The 26,566-nt window shown below is 51.5% G+C and overlaps 1 protein-coding gene across 4 annotated transcripts; it reads left to right on the forward strand.

Moving 5' to 3' along the window:
* The first annotated feature begins 117 nt into the window (after window positions 1-117).
* Window positions 118-24,611, forward strand: LOC129467767 (solute carrier family 22 member 20). Of its 4 annotated transcripts, none has more exons than XR_010121808.1 (10): window positions 118-2,241; window positions 2,315-2,418; window positions 4,812-4,966; window positions 8,287-8,455; window positions 9,754-9,877; window positions 10,724-10,839; window positions 17,427-17,626; window positions 20,661-20,769; window positions 20,935-21,134; window positions 24,172-24,304. XR_010121808.1 is itself a non-coding variant. In XM_055252554.2 (10 exons), exons 1-10 carry the CDS (start codon window positions 1,762-1,764, stop codon window positions 24,266-24,268), a joined length of 1,758 nt encoding a protein of 585 aa, XP_055108529.2. In that variant the 5' UTR covers window positions 118-1,761; the 3' UTR covers window positions 24,269-24,611. The 4 variants fall into 4 exon arrangements, 3 of the variants coding, with proteins under 3 accessions (XP_055108529.2, XP_063499158.1, XP_063499162.1); XM_055252554.2 differs by having other exon boundaries at window positions 20,931-21,134; window positions 24,172-24,611; XM_063643092.1 differs by lacking the exons at window positions 118-2,241; window positions 2,315-2,418 and adding exons at window positions 15,815-15,905; window positions 17,011-17,155 and having other exon boundaries at window positions 4,228-4,966; window positions 20,931-21,134; window positions 24,172-24,611.
* The last annotated feature ends 1,955 nt before the right edge of the window (window positions 24,612-26,566 follow it).

The raw sequence follows: 26,566 nt of genomic DNA on the forward strand, positions 1-26,566 counted from the left end.
CCCAGCCTACTGCCTGGAGGGCACCTGCAGGCCCTGGCCCATGGGGGCAGCTTTTGGCCTCAGCTCACCTCTCCCCTCCAACCCCTCCATCTCCTTCCCCTTGACCCTGAAGCTTGAACCCCTACTGGAGTACTGGGTATCTGGGCAAGGCCACCCCTGGCCCTGGGAGGTTGGGAAGGAGGGGTCCTAGCTGCAGGGACAGGGCCACACAGCTGAGGTCCCACATGGCTCTGCTGATCCTACATGCCCTCCCCGCTGCCCAGGAGGCCTGACCCCTACCTTTGTTGCACACTTCGGCCCATTGAGGTGAGGCTGTGGCTGAAACTCAAACCTCTACTTAGCACACACCCGGCCCCCCAGGGAGCTCCCCAGAGCACAGAGCCGCCTTCAGGTCATTCTGCGGGGAGCCCCTGTGACCCCGACACCTGCACTTACATAAGCCCCTCCAGGGCCTTCTGGGATCTGGTTTTCTTACCAGAGATAAGAGTGGTTTGGGGGAAGGAAGAGGAGATGGGGCAAAGCTGCAAATGCAGAGCAGAGGCCAAGGTGGGGAGGGTGGGGGTTGGCTGCTGTCAGCTGCTGTGGGCCCCAGCGTTGGGGTGGAGATGGAGGTGGAGGCCCCTGTGTGCCCCATGGGGAAGGCTGCCCGCACGCTGCTATCTTGAGCTTGCGTTTTGCCCTTGTCACCTCCTCACTGGGAGTCCAGGTCCTGTTGGGCTCAGGGTCTTCAGCAGTGAGGGCAGTGGCTCAGCTCTTCCTGGAGCCTGGGCTGGTGTGTGAGGGGCTGGAGGGCGGGAGCGTCTGCAGGGCCCCACCATCTTGCTCAAACCCTTACTTGCTCTCTGGATTGGGTTTTATTTGATGTGGGGATGGGAACACCACGTCTGGATGACCTGGGGCCCTAACCTCTCATAAACTGAGTCACTGAGGTAGGGGTGGGAAGAGCAGGGCTTCCTCCTGACTGCCCTATTTGGGCTTTCTTGCTTTTTTTCCTTCCTTTCTTTCTTTCCTTCCTTTCTTTCTTTCTGATGGAGTTTCTCTCTTGTTGCCCAGGCTGGAGTGCAGTAGCATGATCTCGGCTCACTGCAACCTCTGCCTCCCAGGTTCAAGCAAGTCTCCTGCCTCAGCCTCCCAAGCAGCTGGGATTACAGGTGCCCGCCACCACGCCTGGCTAACTTTTGTATTTTTAGTAGAGAGAGGGTTTCACCATGTTGGCCAGGCTGGTCTAGAACTGACCTCAGGTGATCCGCCTGCCTTGGCCTCCCAAAGTGCTGGGATTACAGGCACAAGCCACTGCACCTGGCCTATTTGGGCATTTTAAAAGGGCTTTTTCCCAAGTGTCACCTGTGCAGCCAAGTCCCTGCTTTCTTGGGAAGTGGGGGAAGGGTAAACAGCTGTAAACACTGCACCTCATTATTCTGAACTCTCAGCACTTAAGGCTCCAGCTGCGATTTGGAGCCTAGAGACAGGGACTGTGTCCCATGTGCCAAGGCCGGAATCGGGGCTCCCAAACATGCCGCGGTTCCTCTGGAGGAAAGGGAAGTTGATGGTGCTCCGTTCACTGCTGGGGTCCTGCCGGTGAGGGCAGTGGGCAGGGCAGCTGGACATGCAGATATGGGTGGTAGGCTGTGACTCAGCCCTCGGGGTGAGAGATGGAGAGAGCTAGAGAAAGGGCATGGGGGAGGGGAGCCCTGCAGATGTGGGGACACCTGAACCCTCCTATGGGGTGTAACCTGAGCCCTCTGACACAGAGTGCACAGGATGTCTGCAGTCCTCATCCCTGGCCTGTTCCTCCCCCTCCCAGAGCCCCTCCCGGCCTCTCTACATAAAGCCGGGCAGGCTGGGCCTCAGGTCAGGCCTATGGCCGTGGCCTTCACAGACCTGCTGGATGCTCTGGGCGGCATAGGCCGCTTCCAGCTCATCCACACGGCCCTGCTGCTGCTGCCCTGCGGCCCGCTGGCCTGCCACAACTTCCTGCAGAACTTCACGGCCGCCGTCCCCCCCCACCACTGCCAGGGCCCTGCCAACCACACTGAGGCCTCCACCAACGACTCGGGGGCCTGGCTGAGGGCCACCATACCCCTGGACCAGCTTGGGACCCCTGAGCCCTGCCGGCGCTTCACCAAGCCTCAGTGGGCCCTGCTGAGCCCCAACTCCTCCGTCCCGGGCGCGGCCACGGAGGGCTGCAAGGACGGCTGGGTCTATAACTGCAGTGTTTTCCCGTCCACCATCGTGATGGAGGTCAGAAGGGGCTGGGTGCCGGGGGGGTGCTGCTGCCAAGGCCCAGTCTGAAGCGCCCACGTCTTCCCTGCAGTGGGATCTGGTGTGTGAGGCCCGCACTCTCCGAGACCTGGCGCAGTCCGTCTACATGGCCGGGGTGCTGGTGGGGGCTGCCGTGTTTGGCAGCCTGGCAAACAGGTGAGCCCGTGGGGATAAGGGCCCCGGCCACCCAGTGCGGGCCAGAAAGCCTAGGCCTCTGCATTCATTTTTCTTTGTTACAGTTGATTTGTGCATTGTAAACAGATAATACATATAGTACATTCACATGTTTTCAAATCCCAAAAGGCACAGAAGAGCCTGCCGGGGATCACCACTTTCCCGCCTCTGCCCCACCTTGCAGTAATCCCCAGAGGGCAGCCTGCTTTCTATGCCTTTTACCAGAGACATTTTATGATTCTATGCAGTCAAGCAAGTGGGTGTGTATGTTCCATTCCCCCATTTTTCTTTTCCTGTTTTGTATTTGTTTTCTTCTTCATGTGCCCCCATTTTTTTCTTTGAGATGAGGTCTCACTTTGTTGGCCAGGCTGGTCTCAAACTTCTAGGGTCAAGCAATTCTCCTGCCTCTGTCACCCAAGTAGCTGAGGTGACAGGCCTGGTCATCCTTTTTTTATGCAAATACTGGCATACACCCCACGTGGTCCTGCACCCAGCTTTTTCTTCACTTTGGAGGCCTCTTCTATTCCTTCAGAAGGAGCTGTCCCATTCCTCCTAGTCTTTACACTGCATCCCACTGTATGAATGAGCCAGTACGAACCCTAACTTGTTCCTCGTTATTTTTTAGAGGTGAGGTCTCACTCTGTCACCCAGGCTGTAGTGCAGTGGTACGAACATAGCTGTCTGCAGCCTCGACCTTCAATGATCCTCCTGCTTCAGCCTCCCCAGTAGCTGGGACTACAGGCACGCAGCACCACACCCAGCTAATAAAGAAAAAAAAATTTTTTTTTTTTTAGTAGAGATGTGGGGGGTCTCACTATGTTGCCCAGGCTGGTCTTGAACTACTGGGCTCAAGCAATCCTCCTCCCTCTACCTCCTAAAGTGCTGGGATTACAGGTGTGAGCGCTGCGCCTAACTGACCCCTATTGACAGATGGCAACGTGCAGCCAGCTCATGGCTCTGAAGTTGGCTCCCACGTCTCTCTCTCTGCACCTCTTTCCCCTTCCTCCTCTTCGCTCTCTCTCCCCTTTCCCTTCTCCTCTGCCCTTCTTCTCTCAGTTCAGGTTTGGGGAGCCCTCCCGGACTCCACCCCACACTCTGGAGTGTAGATGGCTCCCTGTGCTACACGCCTCAGGCCCTCATCACACCGTGTCATGATATATCCTGGTCTTTCTACATGTGAGCTTTTGTCTTATCCAGAGTGTCTTGTCACCAGCCCTCAACTCAGGCCTGTCACTTAGAGGTGATTAATGATCAATGAACATTGTGTCACAATGAATGAGTGAATGAAAGAATGCATGAAGAAACGAGTGAGCGAGCGAGCGGGCGAGCGGGTGAGTGAGCGGGTGAGTGAGTGGGTGAGTGAGCGGGTGAGTGAGTGGGTGAGTGAGCGGGTGAGTGAGCGAGCGGGCGAGCGGGTGAGTGAGCGGGTGAGTGAGTGGGTGAGTGAGTGGGTGAGTGAGCGGGTGAGTGAGCGGGTGAGCGAGTGAGTGGGCAGATGAGTGAGTGGACGAGTGAGCGAGTAAGTCAGTGAGTGGATGAGTGTGAGTGAGTGAGTGGGTGAGTCGGTGGGTGGGTGAGTGAGTGGATGAATGAGCGAGTGAGTCGGTGAGTGAGTGGATGAGTGTGAGTGGGTGGGTGGGTGAGTGGGTGAGTGAGTGAGTGGGTGGGTGGGTGAGTGAGTGGATGAATAGCGAGTGAGTCGATGAGTGTGAGTGGGTAGGTGGGTGGGTGAGTGAGTGGGTGGGTGGGTGGGTGGGCGAGCGAGCGAGTGGGTCATGGAGTGTGTGGAGAAGAAAAGCTGCCTCCCTTCTTGGCCTGCTTCCCTCCTGGCCAAGTTGGGGCTGTGTGCTCTGGCCCTAGACCCTCATTTGCAAATAGGGCAGATCACCCTGCCATCCCGTCCTTGGGCCCCTTTGTGGCATGGCAACCCTCTAGTCCACGTAATGACTCCACCCTGGCTCCTGCTCCCACACCAGGGACTGGCCAATGGCTCACCCGCTGTGAGTTCTGGTTTGAGGCCTCCCTCTAGCTAGAACAGTGCTCAGGTGACCTCTCCCCACCTGCCACATGCCCCTCTGGGGCTTTGCAGAATCCCTGCCTTTCCTCCAGCCTGGACTAAATCTCCTCGCTAGCTTCCTTCTACACTATGTCCCTCTGTCTGTGACCAACCTCTGCCACGAAGCCTGGGTCCCAGGAGTTTCAAGTTTCTGTTTTGGAGGGGTGGCTTTTGCGGAGTAGCCCATCTTCCCTGTGACTGCCTTGATAACCCCCCTGATCGGGTGGAAGGGGCAGGCGTGGGCTGCCCATTTGTTCCTTGGGGGATGCTGCTGCTGCCTCCCAAAACCGTAATGCCTGTGCCCATTCTCTGGACTCAGGCTGGGCCGCAAGGGCCCCCTGGTCTGGTCCTACCTGCAGCTGGCAGCTTCGGGGGCCGCCACAGCGTATTTCAGCTCCTTCAGTGCCTACTGCATCTTCCGGTTCCTGATGGGCATGACCTTCTCTGGAATCATCCTCAACTCCCTCTCCCTGGGTGAGTCCAGCTGAGGAGAGGCCAGGAAGGGCGGGGGCTCCTGAAAGAGTGGGATGGGGGCGGGGGGCAGGGGGACAGGGGGGTAGCAACGTCGAGGGTCACTGGACATTTTTCTCATGTTGTTTTGTTGGGATTCTCATCCAGCAACCTCAACTCAAAGCCTCCCGCCAGAGTTCTGGACTTGGGGGACCTGGGCTCCCGGATAGTGGTGGCCCCGCTGGCTGTGGGTGGGGAGTCCCTGGATGGCGTTTCCCAGGTCTGGGCTTTAGTGTACTCATCTCTAAATTGAGAGGGTTAGGTTTATTTTATTTGTGAATTAGCCAACAATAACTACTTACTAAGCACCTATTGTCTCCAGGCTTAGTGTGGGGACACAGAGGCCACTGGGACACAGGAGAGGAGTGAGCCACGATGGTCCCCAGGGCTGCAGCCAGCCCTGAAATTGTGTGACTCCAAAAAGGCTGGTGATTCCTCAGCTTCATGGTGGAGACCTGGCTCCTGGATGCCAGCTTGGAGTGTTGTGCCCCCAAGTGATAAGTGGCAGGCTCAGTCCTTACTCTAAGCTGGTTCTGGGCAGCCCCTGGGTGGTCCTAGGAGAAAGCATCGCAAGGCAGAAGGAAGCCCACCCAGGACACAGGCCTGCCACCTACCTATGCTTCATTTTAACTACTTAGCTTGCTCCTGGGGACACCACTGGGCACGGAAACTGCTGCCACCATCAGCTGTGCAAAGACAGGATGGATCTTTTATATCAGGGGTCAGGGAGAAATCTTGGGACCAGAGAACCAGGATGCACCAGGACAGCACACCTGACCTCCCCTCCCTCTCCCAGCACACAGCGGGATCTCAGCCAATCCCAGCCTACACAGCTCACTCTGCAGGGTGGGCATCCAGCCATGGCTTGAAACAGGTGTCTGAGGTCCACCTCGTGCTGGAATGGTCTCTAACACCTACACAGACACATACAGACACACACAGACACACAGACACACACACACACGCATCAGAGACTGCCCAGCCTCTTAACACCTCCTGAGTCTGGAAAGGCTGGGCACCGTCTTGGGACATCTCAGCCTGTAAAGACAACTTCGTAGAGATTCCATCGACTGCCCTGGAGCTCCCACCACAGGCCATGCCCTGCCTTGGGTCACACCGCACAAGTGTAGTGACCCCCCTCATGTTTGTTCCTGTGCACACTGTTCTGTATCTTGATTCTTTCACTTAACCAAGCTGTCACTGGTCCACTGCCTGATAGAGGGCCTCTTAGTGCCAGAAGAGGCTCTAGAGGTTGCAGTGAACACAGCAAAGCCCTGGTCCTTGGAGTCCATGTTCTAGCGAGGGGAGATATCACCAGCATGCATAACGAATTATATGGTATGTTCAAAGACAGTAAGTGCTACAGAGGAAAACCAAAGCCTGGAAAGGGGATAAGAATGGCCGGGTTGGCCGGGCGCAGTGGCTCATGCCTGTAATCCCAGCACTTTGGGAGGCCAAGGCGGGCACATCGCCTGAGGTCAGGAGTTTGAGACCAGCCTGGCCAACATGGTGAAACCCTGTCTCTACTACAAATACAAACAATTAGCCCGGGCGTGGTGGCGGGCGCCTGTAATCCCAGCTACTCGGGAGGCTGAGGCAGGAGAATTGCTTGACCCGGGAGGTGGAGGTTGCTGTGAGCCGAGATCGCACCACTGCACTCCAGCCTGGGTGACGGAGTGAGACTCTGCCTCAACAAAACAAACAAACAAAAAATCCCACAAAGAATGGCCAGGTTGGAGGGGAGGGGTCTGCAGTTTTAATTAACATCGTTTGGGAAAGACTCACTGAAAAGGGGTCATTTTGAGCAAAACTGGAAGGAGTTGAGGGAATGAGCCTTGCAGGTTTCTAGGGTAGAACATTCCAGGCAGAGGGAACTGCCAGGCAGAGGCCCTGCAGGGGAAAGTGTGCCCAGGGTGAAGAGCAAGGAGGGCCCTGTGGCTGAAGCAGAGTTGGGAGGTGGGCGACAGGTGAGGTCAGGGGAGGGCAGTTCTGCAGGACCTTGTGGCCAGCGTTCTAGGACTTCAGCTTTGTCTCTGAATGAGACAATAGCCACCGGAGGATTTTGACCAGGGAGAGACCCGATCTGATTTAGGATTTGAGATCTGATAAGATCTATCTGGCTGCCATGTGACACCAGGACAGAAGCAGGGAGGCCGGTTAAGGGGCTGCTGCTGTCATCAAGCAAGAGACCAGGTTGAACTGGGCCACGGTGGCAGCAGCAGAGGCAGTGAGGAGAGCTCAGATTCTGGCATAATTCTGAAGGATTTGCTGAAGGACTGGACACACAGGCTTCTTGCCCATTGGGAAGAAGCTTCCTCATTAATTTGTTACAGCTGCCTCGTAAGGGTGTATCATCATTACTTAATCAGTCCCCTATAGGTGGACATTCAGGTTGTTCCAAGTTTTGCTATTTATAAAAATTAGTATTTTCTGTCTTTGCATGGGGTTGAGCACCTCTGCCCATTTTCCTTTTAGCTTGTTGGCTGTTTTCTAATTGATTTGTGAAAACTCTTTCAGTGTTAGGGAAATTAGTCTTTCTTTCTTTCTTCTTTCTTTCTTTTTTTTATTTTTTGAGACAGAGTCTTTGGCTCTGTCGCCCAGGCTGGAGTGTAGTGGTCCAATTAATTTCAGCTCCCTGCAACCTTCGCCTCCCAGGTTCAAGCGATTCTCATGCCTCAGCCACTCGAGTAGCTGGGATTACAGGCACACCACCACGCCCCGCTAATTTTTGTATTTTTAGTAGAGACGGGGTTTCGCCATGTTGTCCAGCCTTGTCTCAAAACACCTGACCTCAAGTGATCCGCCCGCCTCAGCCTCCCAGAGTGCTGGGATTACAAGAGTGAGCCACCGTGCCCAGCCCAAAATTAGTCCTTTATCTGCTATTTGGGTTACAACTATATTTTTACATTTTTTATTGACGTTATGGCTCGACTTACAGTGTTTTGTTTTGTTTTATTCCAGTGCAGACGTTTTTTATTTTTACGACTCCAAGTTTGTCAACCTCCCCTTTTATTGCCTCTGGGTTTTGTGACTTTCTTGGAAAAGCCTTTCCCTACTCTAAGATTGTAAAATAATCTATCATGATTTCTTCCGGCATCGTGGTGTTGTTATTGTTTGAGTTCTTTGATCCACTTAGAATTTATCTGGAGTGCAGTAGGGACACCTTTGCCTGTGTCTCAGTGGGTCTCTGGAATGAGTTTAAGCGGTCAGAATCATAAGGGGGGTGTGGTGAATTAACCACATGGGTAGCTGAATGCCACTGCATGTCACTGTTTTCTCCCCAGTTGTGGAGTGGATGCCCACCCGGGGCCGGACTGTGGCGGGTATCTTCTTGGGGTATTTCTTCACCCTGGGCCAGCTCATCCTGGCTGGGGCAGCCTACCTGATTCGCCCCTGGCGGTGCCTGCAGTTTGCCGTCTCTGCTCCTTTCCTGATCTTTTTCCTCTATTCTTGGTATGTCCTGAACAGAGTGGGGTGGGGGAGGGTGCACCTGTGTGGCCGAGTCTTCACCTGGCCCTGTGAGAGGTTGGGGTGTGCAGTGACCAGGGCTTGCTGGACTTGACAGGGGACACAAAGGATGGCAGGTGTTCATGGAGGCTGCAAGCTCTCAAGTCCTCACGAATGGCTACTGGGACGCTCTGGTAAAATCCCTTGCATTAGTGTGGGGCCCTGGAACATCCCAAGAGCTTTTGCCTTCATCAACTCCTTCACATCCCTCAACACTTCATAAGTACTCTAAGTGCTTATAAAGTTCTAAGAATATAACTGGGGCATACATAAGAGTGTAATGAAGCACAGCCCAGAGAGGGTCCATGACTCACACCAGGCCACAGAGCTGGGGTCAGAACCAGATTCAAAACCGGGTCTGGGACAGGTGTGGTGGCTCACATCTGTAATCCCAGCACTTTGGGAGGCTGAGGTAGGCAGATCACTTGAGGTCAGGAGTTCGAGACCAGCCTGGCCAACATGGTGAAACCCCGTCTCTACAAAAAAAAATTAAATAAATAAAATAAAATTAGCCAGGCATGGTGGTGGGTGCTTGTAATCCCAGCTACTTGGGAGGGTGAGGAAGGCAAATCTCTTGAATCTGGGAGGCGGAAGTTGCAGTGAGCCAAGATTGCGCCACTGTACTCCAGCCTGGGTGACAGAGTGAGACTCGGTCTAAAAAACAAAAGCCATGGGTCTGTTGTAATCCTAAGTCCTCTGTAGTTTTTTTGTTTGTTTGTTTGTTTTTTGTTTTGTTTTGTTTTGAGACGGAGTCTTGCTCTGTTGCCCAGGCTGGAGTGCAGTGGCGTGATCTCGGCTCTGCAACCTCCACCTCCCAGGTTCAAGCGATTCTCCTGTCTAGGCCTCTTCCCAAGTAGCTGATTACAGGCACACACCACCACGCCCGGCTAGTTGTTTTGTATTTTTAGTAGAGACGGGGTTTCATTATGTTGGCCAGGCTGGTCTCGAACTCCTGACCTCAGGTGATCCACCCTCCTGGGCCTCCCAAAGTGCTAGGATTACAGGTGTGAGCCACCGTGCCTGGCCAAGTCCTCTGTAGTCTTTAAATACTGTTCAGTGAGTCTCTGTATGATGTACTGCAAAAAAAGGGAAGCTGGCATGGCCCCCAGACTTCCTGATGCTACAGACAGGAGGACAGGTCATCTTTTTTGGGTCTGAAAGAAGGTGGACAAGGGGGTATTAGGTTTGGGGAATAGAATGAGCTCTACCCAGCCCCAGATCCTTCTTCCTCCTCTCGATCCCAGGTGGCTTCCAGAGTCATCCCGCTGGCTCCTCCTGCATGGCAAGTCCCAGTTGGCTGTACAGAATCTGCAGAAGGTGGCTGCAATGAACGGGAGGAAGGAGGAAGGGGAAAGGCTGACCAAGGAGGTAAGCGAGCTGGGAGGAAGGAAGGGTGGGAACAGTCTTCAGTCTTGCTGGCAACCTCCAGTTGTGCTAGAATTTAGCAACTTCCCAGGACTCAAGTGCCATCCAGGTGTAGACATTGGGAATAAACAGGACAGGCAGAGTTCTGATGTGTGAAAGATGTTGTTTAGGTATTGAATGATTGTGTGATTTGGGATAAATAATTTAACTGCTTTGCTCATCAGTCGATCCATCTTTGTAATGAGGAAATAACCCTATTAACCTTGACAACCAGTTGAAATTTTAATAAAATAATAAACTAAAATTATTAAAATAGCAACCACACAGTAAAATTACTGGGGAATCAATAACAAAAGCACCATTATAAATACCATTTATTATAAGATAGTTACCATTTATTATCAATAAGCATCATTTCTCAAGCCCCATGCCAGGCACTAGGCTAAGAGCTTTATATATGTAATCTCATTTCATGTCTCATTTTTGCCAAAGAGGAAATTGAAGTGGGGACAGGTCAGGTAACTTGCCTGAGAACACACAGTAGGAAGTGGCAGAACCACTTGGAACCCCTGCTCTTATCTGACTCAATCTGAGTCTATACCAGGAATGGGGTGGGAGGCCCTCCAGAACCGCAGAACTTCAGTAGTGTTGGAGTTCGTGTTGGAGCTTCTCAACACCCTGGAAACAGCCCCTCAAGTGCCATCAGTCCTTGGATAGAGCGGAGACAAGGGCCAGCCACCTCACCAAAGGCCTCAACCCCAGCTCTCCTCCACACAGATGAAGGGGTTCCCAGCAGGGATGTGCGGTCCGAGCTCCCTCGCTTCCCCTGAGCAGACTCTTCTCACCTAGGCGGTGAGCTCCTATATCCAAAGCGAGTTTGCAAGTGTCCGCACCTCCAACTCAATCTTGGACCTCTTCCGAACCCCGGCCATCCGCGAGGTCACATGCTGTCTCATGGTGATTTGGTAGGTGACAGGCTCATGCCCAAGTCTTTCACCCGAGGCAGGGGCATGCTCTCTGCCCCCACTGAAAACCTCTGTTCTGAAATACTCTTAATGCAATGAACAGGTGAGCCGTGTGAACTCAATCTCTTCCCACACCCTTTTTCCAGCACTCGGCCTCTGCTGGATGCTGAGATGTGGTGGCAGATGAGATATCATGCTAACCCAGGAACCCCACTTCTGGGCAGTGGGTCTCACCTGGGTGGGAGGACTGTTGGAATCACCAAGGCAGCTTTTCCAGAATGTAATTTGTCCCATCCTGATATGCCCTTTGGGCTGGCTCTCCATTGGATTCTGGGAAGTGTCGCACTCTGGAAAAAACACTTCTGGATCCAGAAGAGGATAGACAAGAAAATTGTAATTTCCATGCAGTGAGACAAGTATCCTAACAGCATTTCTGCTAGTTGGGGCTGCTGAGGGCTTCAGGCAGGAGATAGCATTTAGACTGGTTTTAAAAGATGGTTAATCGGCTGGGTGCGGTGGCTCACGCCTGTAATCCCAGCACTTTGGGAGGCTAAGGCGGGCAGATCACGAGGTCAGGAGATCAAGACCAACCTGACTAACATGGTGAAACCCAGTCTCTACTAAAAATACAAAAAATTAGCGGGGTGTGGTGGCAGGCACCTGTAGACCTAGTTACTTGGGAGGCTGAGGCAGGAAAATGGCGTGAACCCGGGAGGTGGAGCTTGCAGTGAGCCAAGATCATGCCACTGCACTCCAGGCTGGGCGACAGAGCGAGACTCTATCTCAAAAAAAAAAAAAAAAAAAAAAAAAAAAAGATGGTTAATCAAGTTTGCAAGGTGGGCAGGAAGGAATACCTAACAGGTTCACAGGCATGAAGATGTGAAATGGACAAAAATACAAAGGCAGCCCATATGCAGTAGCACCACCAACTGGAAGCTGACAAATCCTAAGGGGAAGGGCTGATAAAAAACAACCGTGTTGATTTCATTCCACTGGATTTCCTGCACATTTAAATAATTGGTACTGATACTTATGAAGCAGGGAGTGCAGGCAATGAATTACTATCTCCTTCCTTCCTCTCTCTTTTTCTTTCCTTCTCTCCTTCTCTCCTTCCTTCCCCCCTCCCCTCCCCTCCCCTCCCCTCCTCTCTCCTCTCCTTTCTTTCCACAGAGTCTCCCTCTGTCTCCAGGCTGGAGTGCAATGGTGCCATCTCGGCTCACTGCAACCTCTACCTCCCGGGCTCAGGCGATTCTCCTGCATCAGTCTCCCAAGTAGCTAGGACTACAGGCACATGCCACCAAACCCAGCTAATTTTTGTATTTTTAGTAGAGACGGGGAACTGTTTTCTGTAGCAGACTGGGGAGTCCCTTTTAGTAGATATCAGCTGGGCTCTGAGGCCAGACTATCCATGTGACCTGAGCAAGTCAGGGAGCCCAGCCTCCTGGGGCCTCTTTCCTTGTGAGGATCCAGAGTTAAGACACGAGGCCAGCCCCAGTGACTCATGTGTGTAATCCCAGCACTATGGGAAGCAGAGGCAGGAGGATTGTTTGAGCCCAGGAGTTCCAGACCAGCCTGGCCAACACAGGGTAGCCCAGGCATGGAGGGGCATACCTGTGGTTCCAGCTACTTGGGACGCTGAGGTGGGAGAATTGCTTGAGCCCAGGAGTTTGAGGCTGCAGTGATCTGTGATTGCACCACTGCACTCCAGCCTAGGTGACAGAGTGAGATCTCATCTCAAAAAAAAAAAAAAAAAAAATCAGTTAAGGCACATAAAACACTTAAACCACAGGTTGCCCCCTGGGAAGCTCTGGGGTATAGAGTCTTTTCTCCGGTTTGGATTTGGGGCTGTGACCCCTGTGTACTGGGAAGATGGGACGGCCCCCGACTCTGGGAGGCTGTGAGGGCTTCAGTTCCGGCTCTGGGGAGCAAGGGGCCTCCTGCGAACCCGAGTCCAGGAAGGGGCGTCTTCCTGCGGTAGCCCCGCCGGCCTCGGTTTGCCCTTCGTCCACCTTCCTCTCTCCGCGAGGGAGAAACAGATCCTGAGTTCAAAATTCCAGAGCTGCAAGTCCTCTCTTGGATCCTTCTGGAAAGAGTAAGCAAAAGCCCGTTTTTGTTGAGAAAGTGACTCGGCAGCCATCCGGAGCTCTCTGCCTGCAGGTGGGGCCATTCTCCCATGGAGCCGACCCGACCCGCTCAAAGCTGCCCCGGGCACCCCAGGTTTGGTTCGCGCACGCCGGGACTCACCAACCGCACCGGGAAAATCGGGGCCATGACCAAATGTTTCGCTTCGCTGCCGGCCGGGAGCTGCGCCAGGCTCGCGCCTGGGATCAACTGCACAGTCCTGGCTTTGGGGAGCGGGAGGCGGCAAGCGTGCCCCGCCCCCACCCCTTCCTCACTAGTGTGTCTGGGGTGAGGTGGGGATGGGGAGTCCTGGGGTTTGAAAAAGGATAGAGGAGGAGAAAGAGGAAGTGTTAGGAACTGGTGAACTTTCACAAACTTCCACAAACCCTATTGTAAATGCCTTCAATTAACTGGGATTTTTTTCTTTACTGGTTGATTGATTTGATTAAGACAAGGTCTTGCTCTGGCACCCAGGCTGGAGGGCAGTGGCACAATCATAGCTCACTGCAGCCTCGACCTCACAGGCTCAAACGATCCTCCCACCTCAGCCTCTGTAGTAGCTAGGACTACAGGTGCCTGCCACCAAGCCCGGGCTAATTTTTAAAAATAGAGATTGGGTGGGGGTCTTGCAATGTCGCCCAGGCTGGTCTAGAACTCCTGGACTGAAGCGATCCTCCCCCTTGGTCTCCCAAAGTGCTGGAATAACAGGCTTGAGCCACCTTGTGTTTTTTTTCTAAATTCTGAAAAGCATGCATACTCATTGTTAAAAACATTTTTTCCCCCAAACAATCCAGAAACAGGCAGTGTAGTGTATTGGTTAAGGAGCAGGACTTGGCCGGGCGCGGTGGCTCACGCCTGTAATCCCAGCACTTTGGGAGGCCGAGGCAGGCGGATCACGAGGTCAGGAGATCGAGACCATCCTGGCTAACGTGGTGAAACCCCGTCTCTACTAAAAATACAGAAAAATTAGCCGGGCATGGTAGCGGGTGCCTATAGTCCCAGCTACTCGGGAGGCGGAGGCAGGAGAATGGCGTGAACCCAGGAGGCGGAGCTTGCAGTGAGCCGAGATCGTGCCACTGCACTCCAGCCTGGGGGAGAGCGAGACTCCATCTCAAAAAAAAAAAAAAAAGAAGCCGACTCGAACGTGCTCCTTCAGTTTGAATCTCAGCTCTGCTATTTACTGGCTTTGTGATCCTTGACAAGTTACTTAACTGCTCTGTGCCTCAGTTTCTCCATTTGTAACATGGGCATCATAATAGAACCTACCACATAAGGCTGTTGTGAAAATTAGTCTGTAAAGCAGGTAGAACAGTGCCTGAATACGAGTTGTTTTCTGTTATCAGATACATAAGTGCATGTTCCTCTCAACCTACTCTGCCTTCCACCTCTGAACATCTCCCATCTCCCATTTCTGTCAGGCATGAATTTGTATCCTTGCAGATCTTAGTACATACATGACACCCACATACTTACACACACACATGTTCTTATAGAAATGGATTTAATAGGGGCTGGGTGTGGTGGCTCATGCCTGTAATCCCAGCACTTTGAGAGGCCGAGATGGGGGAATCACCTGAGTCAGGAGTTGGAGACCAGCCTGTCCAACATGGTGAAACTCCATCTCTACTGAAAATATAAAAATTAGCCAGGTGTGGTGGCACGCACCTGTAGTCCCAGCTACTCAGGAGGCTGAGGCAGGAGAATCACTTGAACCCGGGAGACGGAGGCTGCAGTGAGCCAAGATCTTGCCACTGTACTCCAGCCTGGGCAACAGAGCAAGACAGTGTCTCAAGAGGAAAAAAAAAAAAAAAGGATTAATACTCTACCTTTTCTGCTTTTGTTTTTTTAATAACTTAATCACATCTGTAAAAACTTTTACAACATTACATGTAACCAGCTTCTGGCATGTGATAGCTTTGCAATAAATATTTGATGAGTGAATGAACCAATGAATAAATGAATGAATTTTAGAATATTGTGAGCCACAGAATTATAAGATGAAAAGGAATCTTAGAGAATGTCTGGTCCATTGTCCCTGCCACTGCCAATCTCGCCTGAGTGGCAAGGCTGGCTGGTCGTGGTCCAGTCTCTCTGGGAAGACTCTGTTTCTAGAGCTCACATTCTCAGGAGCCTTTTGCCTTTCTTTCCTCCTAGGTGAGCAGACACGTTAACAAGCAAAAGAACTGAATGTAAACCTGGTGGGTTTTGACTGAGTGTCCCTCAAATTTCTCAATGGCCACTTTATTTTTTGTGTAATGTTTTAGTCTTATATTGCTTATAACAAATCACCATAATTTAGTGGCTTAAAATAACACCCATTTATGAGCTTACAATTCTGCAGGCCAGAAGTGCCCGCTGGGTTCTCTGCTCAGGCTCTTAGGAGGTTGAAACGAAGCCTCCTTTCTGGAGGCTCTGGGGAAGAATTCACAGCCAAGTTCATTTCAATTGTCGGTTCGATTTAACTGCTTTCAGCTGTAGGATTTGTGTCTCCATTTCCTTACAGGCTGTTCATAGAAGCCATCTACAGTCCTGGCTAAGTGGCCTCCTCCATCTCAAAGGAACATCTTCTTCATATTGAATCTCTCCCATGCTTTGAATCTCCAACTCCCAGTCTTTGACCTCTAGACCCAGATTTAAATCTCATGTTATTAGATCAGGCCCTCCCAGAAAAATCTCTGTTTTAAAGTCAAGTGATTTGGGACCTTAATTACATCTGCAAAATCCTTTCACAACACCTAGATTTGTGTCTGAATAACTAGGAGAAGGTTGAAAAACAGTTTTGAAAGTATTGGTAGGGTATTTTGTAGAATGTCCCTCAATTTGAATGTTTTTTTCTTTTTTGGCCACATTGGAGTGCAATGGCAAGATCTTGGCTCACTGCAACCTCCGCGTCCCGGGTTCAAGGGATTCTCCTGCCTCAGCCTCCCAAGTAGCTGGGATTACAGGTATATGCCACCATACCTGGCTAATTTTTGCCTTTTTAGGAGAGATGGGGTTTCACCATGTTGGTCAGGCTGGTTTTGAATTCCTAACCTCGGGTGATCCACCGGCCTGGCCTCCCAAAGCTCTGGGATTACAGGCGTGAGCCACTGCGCCCAGCCTCAATTTGGATTTGTCTGATGGTTTTCTCATGATTAAACTGGGATTGTGGATTTGGGGAAAGAGAACCATGGAGGTGATATGACCTTCTCATCATATCATATCATATGAGGGCATATGTGATGTCAGCATGACTGATTACTGGTGATTTTGAAGTTAATCCCTTGGTTAAGGTAGTGTCTACCAGGTTTCTCCACTGTAAAGTTAATAACGTTCTCTTTCCATATTCTTGTTTTACTTTTAAATTTTAATCTATTTATTTATTTTGAGACCAGGTTATGAGACTGGCGAATTTTTGTACTTTTGGTAGAAATGGGGTTTCACCATGTTGCCGAGGCTAGTCTTGAACTCCTGGGCTGAAGCAATCCACCCACCTCAGCCTCCCAAAGTGCTGGGATTAAAAGTATGAGCCACCATGAGCAGCCTCTTTCCATATACTATTATTTGAAAGTGAGTCCAGTCCGCACTCAAGGGGAGGGAAACTAAGTTTCATCTCCTGAAGGAATGGATTTTTTTGTTTGTTTTGTTTTGTTTTGTTTGAGATAGAGTCTCCCTCTATTGCCCAGGCTGGAGTGCAGTGGCGCGATCTCGGCTCACTGCAACCTCCGCCTCCCGGGTTCAAGCAATTCTCTGCCTCAGCCTCCTGAGTAGCTGAGATTACAGGCGCCTGGCTAATTTTTGTATTTTTAGTAGAGACCGGGTTTCACCATCTTGGCCAGGCTGGTCTTGAACTCCTGACCTCATGATCCACCCGCCTTGGGCTCCCAAAAGTGCTTGGATTACAGGCATGAGTCACAGCGCCCAGCCTAGGAGTGGAGTATTTACACATATTGTTTGGAGTTCTTCTTTAAGAAAGACTTATTTATGAAATCATTTCTTTATATAGGCTCATGTATAACCATGTAGTTTATACTTTGGGTTATAATTCAACAATGTTTTTCCTTTATTTAGTAGATACTACATTCTTTACCTTATTTCCCAAATTGCTCCAGCTTTGGCCATCAGGAGCTCTTCCACATTGGCTCCTGTGTCCTTTGACCTTCCTCCATCTTCTTCTCTTCTTATTTTTTAGCACTGCCTTAATTTCAGCGCTGAGGTGGGTACTGCAGAGAAAAGCAAACACACTCCAGAACCCATGCACTGGATCCAGGAGTGGGTGGTGGAAAGGGATGTGGAGGGAGGGCTCTGAGCTCTAATGCTAAAGACAGAGACTTAGGAGACCGGGAAGGGGTGTTTATGGAAAGTCAGGGAATTTTACCTCCCCGAGGAGAGGAATCCTGTGTCATCATCCATCTTTGTGTCCCCTCCCCTGGGCTCAGAACAGTGAACCATGGGGTGAACAAAGACCATTCCACTGCCTCTCCCAGGTTCTCCAAGTCTGTGGCTTACTATGGCCTGGCTATGGACCTGCAGAAGTTTGGGCTCAGCCTATACCTGGTGCAGGCCCTGTTTGGAATCATTGACATTCCGGCCATGCTGGTGGCCACCACCACCATGAGGCCCACGGTGGCCTCCTTCCTCATCCTGGCCGGGCTCATGGTGATCGCCAACATGTTTGTGCCAGAAGGTAAGTCACCCACTTCTGCCCTTGCTGCCCACCAAGAACTGGGAGCCTCTGGGTAGACAGCAAATTTCACATGGCAACAAGGCTGAGGGTTATGTGTCCGGATCTGAAAAGAAAGCAACTGTTAGGCTGGGCACGGTGGCTCACACCTGTAATCCCAGCACTTTGGGAGGCCAAGGCAGGCAGATCACCTGAGGTTAGGAGTTCGAGACCAGCCTGGCAAACATGGTGAAACCCCGTCTCTACTAAAAATACAAAAAAATTAGCTGGATGTGGTGGTGTGCACCTGTAATCCCAGCTACTTGGGAGGCTGAGGCAGGAGAATCACTTGAACCTGGGAGGTGGAGGTTGCAGTGAGCCAAGATCATGCCACTGCACTCCAGCCTGGGAGACAGAGCGAGACTCAAAAAAAAAAAAAAAAAGGAAAAAGAGAAAGAAGAAGAAAGTGACTGTTGATTACTAGAGTTTGTATTAAGCACTTAGTGCCCAGTGGCAATTAGTGGCAGGTGGAGGCCTTGAGCCTTGGCCCTCAGAGCTTCTACTGGGTGGCCAGGGAGGTTAGACAGGTGCATCTAAGCAGCTGGAGAGCACAGGGGCTGGCTCGGTGTGGCCGGCAGTGTGTGCGGCCCCCCGAAGTCTGAGCAGGCAGCATGTCCAAGGGTTGAGAAGTTAGGATTCAAACCTCAGCTGGACTGGCCCTGGAACAGTGGTTTGCAAACCTGGCTAAAATGACCTTCACCTGGAACGCTTTGAAAACTCCCAGGGCCCAGGTGCTCCATGCCAGCGCCCTGGGATTCTCAAGGAGTGGGACTCAACCCTCAGTATTTTACAAACTGTCCAGTGAGTCCAGCAGGACGTCAGGGTTGAAGAGCAGCGACACAGAGCATGGGCCAAACCATGTGCCCATTGTGACTGCAGCCTTGGCCGTGGGCAGGTTGTCCAACTTCTCTGTGGACAACTTCTTCTTCACCTGTAAAATGGATAAATGTTATTATTGGTGTCTTGACCTATTTCATTCCAATCTTTTTTCCTATTTATAGATTTGTATTTAGCATAGTTGAGATATTTTATATGTTTATACATACAAAAATGTAAATAGGATACATACATATATATGTATATATGTGCATGTGTACATATATATATAATATGCCCTTATTTCATTATATGTTGAAACATACACATTCTTTTCCATGTTAGCACAAATGTTTCACGGACCTGATTTTTTTTTTTTTTTTTTTTTTTTGAGATGAAGTCTCACTCGTCGCCCAGGCTTGGAGTGCTGTGGTGCTCACTGCAACCTCTGCCTCCTAGGTTCAAGTGATTCCCCTGCCTTAGCCTGCAAAGTAGCTGGGATTAGAGATGTGTGCCACCATGCCCGGCTAATTTTTGTATTTTTAGTAGAGATGGGGTTTCATCATCTTGGCCAGGGTGGTCTCAAACTCATGACCTCAAGTGATCTGCCCACCTCGGCCTCCTAAAGTGCTGGGATTACAGGCATGAGCCACTGTACCTGGCCTCATGGACCTGATTTTTTATTACTATATGATCCTTCTCTCCCTCCCTTCCTTCCTTCCTTCCTCCCTTCCTCCCTCCCTCCCTCCCTTCTTCCCTCCTCCCTCCCTCCCTCCCTTCTTCCCTTCCTCCCTTCCTCCTTTCCTCCCTCCCTCCTTTTCTTCCTTCCTTTCTTTTTCTTTCTTTTTTAAGATAGAGTCTCACTCTGTGGCTCAGTACAGTGGCACAATCATGGCTCACTGCAGCCTCGACCTCCCAGGCTCAAGCAATCCTCCCACCTTAGCCTCCTGAGTAGCTGGGACTACAGGTGCATTCCACCACACCTGGCTAATTTTTTGTATTTTTGTGTAGAGACAGGGTTTTGCCATATTGAGACTGCCATAGGCTGGTCTCAAACTCCTGGGCTCAAGCGATCTGCCTGCCCTGGTCTCCCAAAGTGCTGGGTTATAGATGAGAGCCACTGCACCCACCCTAGATAATATTTCATCTAGATTGGTGTTTCTAACTCTGGCTTCACAATAGAATCTCTTGGGGACCTTTAAAAAATACCCAAATTTGAGCCTATCCCCAATAGGTCTTGCTAGAGTGGGTATTAAGACCCAGGTGTGAGTGTTTTATAAAATCTCCCCACCTGATTCCAGTGTGCAGCCAGGGCTGCTGCCCAGCCAGAGAAGGCACCATCATTTCTTTGACAGCTGTCCTAATGTTGGATGTTTGAATAGGGGTTTTGCTATTTATAAACAACAGCAGGAGAAGCATATTGAAAATGAGGGCAATGGGCTGGGCGCGGTGGCTCATGCCTGTAATCCCAGTACTTTGGGAAGCCAAGGCGGGTGGATCACCCAAGGTCAGGAGTTTGAGACCAGCCTGGCCAACATGGTGAAACCCCATCTCTACTAAAATTACAAACATTAGCTGGGTGTGGTGGTGCGCACCTGTAATCCCAGCTACTCAGGAGGCTGAGGCAGGAGAATTGCTTGAACCCAGGAGGCAGAGGTTGCAGTGAGCCAAGATTGTGCCACTGCACTCCAGCCTCAGTGACAGAAAGACTCTGTCTCAAGAAAGAAAATATGGCAAACATTTAATGGGCACTTTGCACCCCTGGCATCGTGTCCAGCTTACGCCGACCCCATGAAGCAGGTGCCGCTATTTTCCTCATTTTACAGATGAGGACAGGGAGGTACAGAAACACTGACCTAGGTCAGCCAGCGGGGTGAGAGCTGCTATTTGAACCCAGGCCTGACTGTAAAGCACCTGCCTACCCAGCAGGACTTGGTGACAGATGCAAATAAGGGAGCAAGGAGGGAGAAGTCAGAGAAGGGCAGTCAGGGGACTCCTGGGTCCCAGGAACAGTTAGGAAGGGGAGGTGGTGGAAATCCTGGTTCTCCTCTGGGTTCTGAGTGGGCTCCGCCTCTTCCCCCCCTCAAACCCTATCCCCTCCTGAGGCTCCACCCCTCTCCACTACACCCTGGGCCTCCCTCTCCTCCCCTCCTCCTCAGCTGCACCCTACTCCCCTGTCTAGGCATGCAGATCCTGTGCACAGCCCAGGCAGCGCTGGGCAAAGGCTGCCTGGCCAGCTCTTTCATCTGTGTGTACCTGTTTACCAGTGAGCTGTACCCCACGGAGATCAGGTGGGTGCATGGGGGGAGACACTGCAAGTTGAGACCTGCTGGGTTCACCGAGGCAGGACCCCCGGTCCCTCCTGCCCTGTCCTCTGACACTCAGGGCGTGGACCTCTTGGGCCCCTAGGAGTGCAGGTCGCTGCACTGACCCATCCACACACCTCCCACAGGCAGATGGGGATGGGCTTTGCCTCGGTCCACGCCCGCCTCGGGGGCCTGGCGGCACCCCTGGTTACCACACTTGGGGAGTACAGCACCATCCTGCCACCTGTGATCTTTGGGGCCACCGCAGTCCTGGCTGGGCTGGCCGTCTGCTTCCTGACCGAGACCCGCAATGCACACCTGGTGGAGACCATCGTGGCCATGGAGAGGAGGTGAGGGGCCTCCAGCACCAAGAGGCCAAAAGTTACAGGAAATAACTGGGGGGCAAATGGAGTGCCCTCCCCACTCCTGCGTATCGGATATGTCCTGGCTGGACGCACCAGAGCTGTGAGATGCCTCCCCCACCTCCATCTACAGTGGCTTAGCTTTCCCCAAGAACAGACCCGATCACGAAGGTAAAAAAGAATAAACCGTGAACCAGGAAACACATGGGTTGGAAGTGAGACCTGGCAGAGAAGTGGGGAGAGGAGAGCGGGGGAAACTGAAATAAAGACAGGACCCTGTAGTTGCTGTGCAGGCTTCAGATTTGGTTCTGGGCTTCCTCACAACAGAAAGGGAGACCCCATTCATGACTGCTCTTGGAAAGGAAAACGAATACCAGTCCCTCAGGAGAGTGAAGCTTTCCTTAGCATTTAGCACTAGGAGAGGTTTCTCTTGACTTCTTCACTTCTTGGCCCCCCCCTTTTTTTTTTAAGATCATCTTGGCTTCAAGTGTGGGTCTCATTAGAAAGGTCACTAAGGTGACAGCAATGCCCTGGACAACGTTTTTAAAACAAACTCAAGAGGAGACTTGATGTGGCTGCTTCTTGCAGCATTTCTCAGCAACAGTGGGCTCAGGGAAGACCCTTAGTTTGCGGGAATGGTGACAGGGACAGTAGCAGGGCCCATCTGTAACCCTCTTTGAAGGTCAGCTTGATCCCAAAGGTGGACCCATCTGTACCCAGTGGCCTGTATAGGTGCTGTGTTTGCAACTCTGAAATAACTCCCATAAACTTCCCATCTCTAACCTGAGCCATGGGCCAAGGCTGCACTGCAACAGATCAAGGATATGTTCTTTGGCAAGTCCTATCATTTCTTTTCTTTTTTTTTGAGACAGAGTCTCACTCTGTCACCCAGGCTAGAGTGCGGTGGCGTGATCGTGACTCACTGCAACCTCCGCCTCCTGGGTTCAAGTGATTCTCCTGCCTCAGCCTCCCGAGTAGCAGGGATTACAGGCACCCGCCGCCATGCCCAGCTAATTTTTGTATTTTTAGTAGAGATGGGGTTTCACCATCTTGGCCAGGCTGGTCTTGAACTCCTGCCCTTGTGATCCACCTGCCTCGGCCTCCCAAAGTGCTGGGATTACAGGCGTGAGCCACCCTGCCCAGCCCAAGTCCTATCATTTCTGCCTCCAGAATAGACTTAAATCTGTCATCCTCTCTCCAGCCCTGTGTCCATGGCCCTACATCAAGCCACCATTGTCTCTTGTCTGGACAACTACCAGAGTCTCATATCCTCCCCTGTCCCTGTCCACTTTATTCCCTGCAGGCCAAGTGGGGGAGGACAGGCTTCATCTGGGTGCTGAGCAGGGCTTGGAGAGGATGAGGGTATGGGAGGCAGAGCATTAAGGTGCATGTATGGGCCAGGTGCAGTGGCTCACACCTGTAATCCCAGCACTTTGGGAGACTGAGGTGGGTGGATCACCTAAGGTCAGGAGTTTGAGACCAGCCTGGCCAACATGGCGAAACCCTGTCTTCACTAAAAATACAAAAATTAGCCAGGCGTGGTGGTGGGTGCCTGTAATCCCAGCTACTTGGGAGGCTGAAGCAGGAGAATCGTTTGAACCTGGGAGGTGGAGGTTGCAGTGAGCCGAGATCACACCACTGCACTCCAGCCTGGGCGACAGAGCAAGACTCCGTCTCAGCGGGGTTGGGGTAGGGGAGTGGGAAGATTAAGCCAATCGATTAAAATATTATAAATAGAAGAGTTAAAAAGCAGGATAGAAACATTGAAAAAACAGTATAAATGCTGAAAAAAATCCAAAAATGGAACCAGCTAAAAGTAGACAGGAGAAATGGGCAAGATATGAAACGATTAAAACAAGAGGATAACAGGCTGGGCGAGGTGGCTCCTGCCTGTAATCCCAGCACTTTGGGAGGCAGAGGCAGGTGGATCATGAGGTCAGGAGTTCGAGACCAACCTGGCCAATATAGTGAAACCCTGTCTGTACTAAAAATACAAAAATTAGCTGGGCATGGTGGCGTGCCTGTAGTCCCAGCTACTCAGGAGGCTGAGGCAGGAGAATCGCTTAAACCCAGGAGGCAGAGGTTGCAGTGAGCCAAGATCGCACCACTGCACTCCAGCTTGGGCGACGGAGCAAGACTTCGTCTCAGACAAAAAAAAAAAAAAAAAAAAAAGGATTAGAAAAACTAAGATAATTCAGTGGGAAAACAGTTATCAGTGTCCACAATGCAAAAATAAAAATAAATGTAAGGAATTAGAACATAAATCATTTCAAAGACTAGGGGGTTCTTTTTTAAGGCGATAGGCCAGGAATGGTGGCTCATACCTGTAATCCCAGCACTTTGAGAGGTTGAGGCGGAAGGATTGCTTGCACCCAGGAGTTCAAGATCAGCCTGGGCAACATAGCAAGACCCCTATTTCTACCCCCCCATCAAAAAAGGCAAAATTGGATCTGGTCAAATGATAGCTAGTGGGGTAGCCTTGGGCTATTTGGGACTGAGGGGGCCTCAAAGTCCAGGCAAGCCCCCCATCACCCTCAACCTCCCCTGACTTCTTCAAGAGCCAACCAGGGCAGGGCAGGAGTGGCTCAGAGCCCCAATCTTTGTCCCTCCCTGCCTCCTGGGGTGGGAGAAGAAGGGTGCTAATAGTGCCCAGTCCCTGGGGGTGTCTGCTGGCCCCTGTTCTCCAGCCAAGTGACCTCGGGCACGTGTCCAGCCTCTAGGTCCTCATCTGTAAGACTCTTTGTTGAACTCCTTGACTCTGCAGCTCTTCCAAGTCTGTTTCCAGACAGGCCAGCCTCTGCCAGCTGTAAGACCCCAGGGACAGAGCAAGGAGGGAGCTGGAGGGACAATAGGAGGGTGGCCGCCAGGGTGCCCGAGAGAATCTGGAGGAGGGGCCGCTGCAGCATCCACCTCCCTTCTGGCTTCAGGAGGGTGGAGCTGCACCCCATGCATATGGCACCACCCTCCCCATGACATGCACACCGCCTGCCCCTCACCACTGCCTTCTGCCTTTTCATTTCTACAGGGTCAAAGAAGGCTCTTCCAAGAAACATGTAGAAGAGAAGAGTGAAGAAATTTCTCTTCAGCAGCTGAGAGCATCTCCCCTCAAAGAAACCGTCTAAGCTGCCTGGAACCTGGTGCTTGCTAGCAGAACCTGAGCCGATGTCCAGACGGCCCCCTGGGGGCTTCTCCCGGGAGCCCCTGGGGACACTGGTGCTGAGCTGGAGGAAAGGTCACTGAAAACATCATGGCTCCTATAGACAGCCACCCACAAGCCAGGGCTGCTTGGAGGGAAATCCCACCAGAAACAGCCAATCTGCGTTAGAAATGCATAAAAAGCCAGGAGAAGCCAGTCCCAGGGACCAAAGGAGAGACTGTTTTCCTTTCCCATCCCCAATCTGCCCCTTAAAATGCCTCTGTATTAGTCCATTCTTGCACTCCTATAAAGAACTACCTGAGACTGGGTCATTTATGAGGAAAAGAGGTTTAATTGACTCACAGTTCTGCAGATTGTACAGGAAGCATGGCTGGGAGGCCTCAGGAAAATTACAATCATTGCAGAAGGCAAAGGGGAAGCAAGCACGTCTTCACATGGCTGGCAGGAGAGAGAGAAAGTGAAGGGGAAGGTGCCGCACACTTTACAACAGCCAGATCTTGTGAGAACTCTTTATCACGAGACAGCACTAGGGGGGTGGTGCTAAACCATTGGAAACCACCCCCAGTATCCAAGCACCTCGCACTAGGCCCCACCTCCAACACTGGGGATTACAATTCAACGTGAGATTTGGGTGAGGACACAGAGCCAAATCATATCACTGTTTATTCTTGTTCTACCTGAGAATGCTGTGTCTTTGCAGGGTTAGGGTGATATCTCTGCCAAAGGGTTGTCCCTGGAATAGCCCCACTTATCTTTGAGAAACGTGGAGAACTCATTCTATTCCACTCGCCTGGAAAGAGTGAATACTCTTCTGCTTATAGGATTAAAGCTCTTTCCCCTGTGTGTGTGTGTCTAACCTCCTTGACAGGAAAATGTCTCCATAGCAGGCATTCTTACCTACCTTTGTAGCTCCAGCAGCCTCTCATAGTGGCCTTGCAGAAGCTGCGTTTTTTTTTTTTTTTTTTTTTTTTTTTGAGACGGAGTCTTGCTCTGTCGCCCAGGCTGGAGTGCAGTGGTGCGATCTCGGCTCACTGCAAGCTCCGCCTCCTGGGTTCCCGCCATTCTCCTGCCTCAGCCTCCTGAGTAGTTGGGACTACAGGTGCCTGCCACCACGCCCGGCTGATTTTTTGTATTTTTAGTAGAGACGGGGTTTCACCAGTTAACCAGGATGGTCTCGATCTCCTGACCTCGTGGTCTGCCCGCCTCAGCCTCCCAAAGTGCTGGGATTACAGGCGTGAGCCACCACGCTTGGCCAGAAGTTGCATGTTTAATAAATAGTTGATGAAGAAATGATGAAAACAGACTCCCGCAATAGATGGAGACCTTTGTGCGTTGTTTGCATTCCTAGCAATACCACTTTGTGGAACTGGGATATGGTTCTTTTCCCCAGAAGTCTTCTTCAGGTGTGTGCCACTATGATCAGCTATTTTTTTAATTTCATAGCAATAGGGCCTTGCTTTGTCGCCCTGGCTGGCTTTGAATTCTTGGCCTAAAGCAATCCTCCGGCCTCAGCTTCCCAAAGTGCTGGGATTACAGAGAGGAGAAGGCCTAGTTTGGCACAGCATCCCGCTGGCCTCAGATCCATTTCCAGCCCAGGTGTTGGCCATGTATCCCTGACCTTAACCTTCACTGGAATTCAGATTAGATTTATAAGAGATTCGAATCTTGGCCCATTGGGTTGTCTTGGCCAAATTTTCTTGTCTGATCCCTTCCTCCTGGAGTTACCAGATAATCCAACAAGATCAATTCTCAGTCCCCTACAGCCCAAAGAAAGGCACAATATAGGGAAGAAACAAGACTCTCACAGTCTGGGCAGGAAGCATGGCAGCTTGCTGTTTTGCCAAGATTAGTCAGTCTTCCAACAGCTTGGAGCAGAGCTGGAATGCGACTCCCCCAAAGACTTGTCCCAAGGCCTTGTTATTGATGCACTGAAGCCTCAGTTCCTCCCCGGGGATTTAACCTCTTGTTGAACATGTCAGGGAACACCTGTGTGATCCGCTACACGAGCTTTTCCATTTGAGTTGCTCACCACCCACAGCCCTCAGCAAATCAGTGATTTCAACAGGCAGAGGGCTGCTGTGCCATGGCCATGCTTTGAGATTCACCTTGGGGGTTAGCTCTTCCAGGCAGCTTTCACCGACCACACCTGCCTGCCTCTGCGCGCTGCTCCCCTCCCCCACACCCCCCGCATCCCCCACACCCCAGCCTGCTGCCCCATGCCCTCCTGTCCTTATTGCACTTTCCCATTGTGTTGTGATGGGTC

The sequence above is a fragment of the Symphalangus syndactylus genome, chromosome 1, assembly GCF_028878055.3.
Source record: "Symphalangus syndactylus isolate Jambi chromosome 1, NHGRI_mSymSyn1-v2.1_pri, whole genome shotgun sequence".
Lineage (NCBI taxonomy): Eukaryota > Metazoa > Chordata > Mammalia > Primates > Hylobatidae > Symphalangus > Symphalangus syndactylus.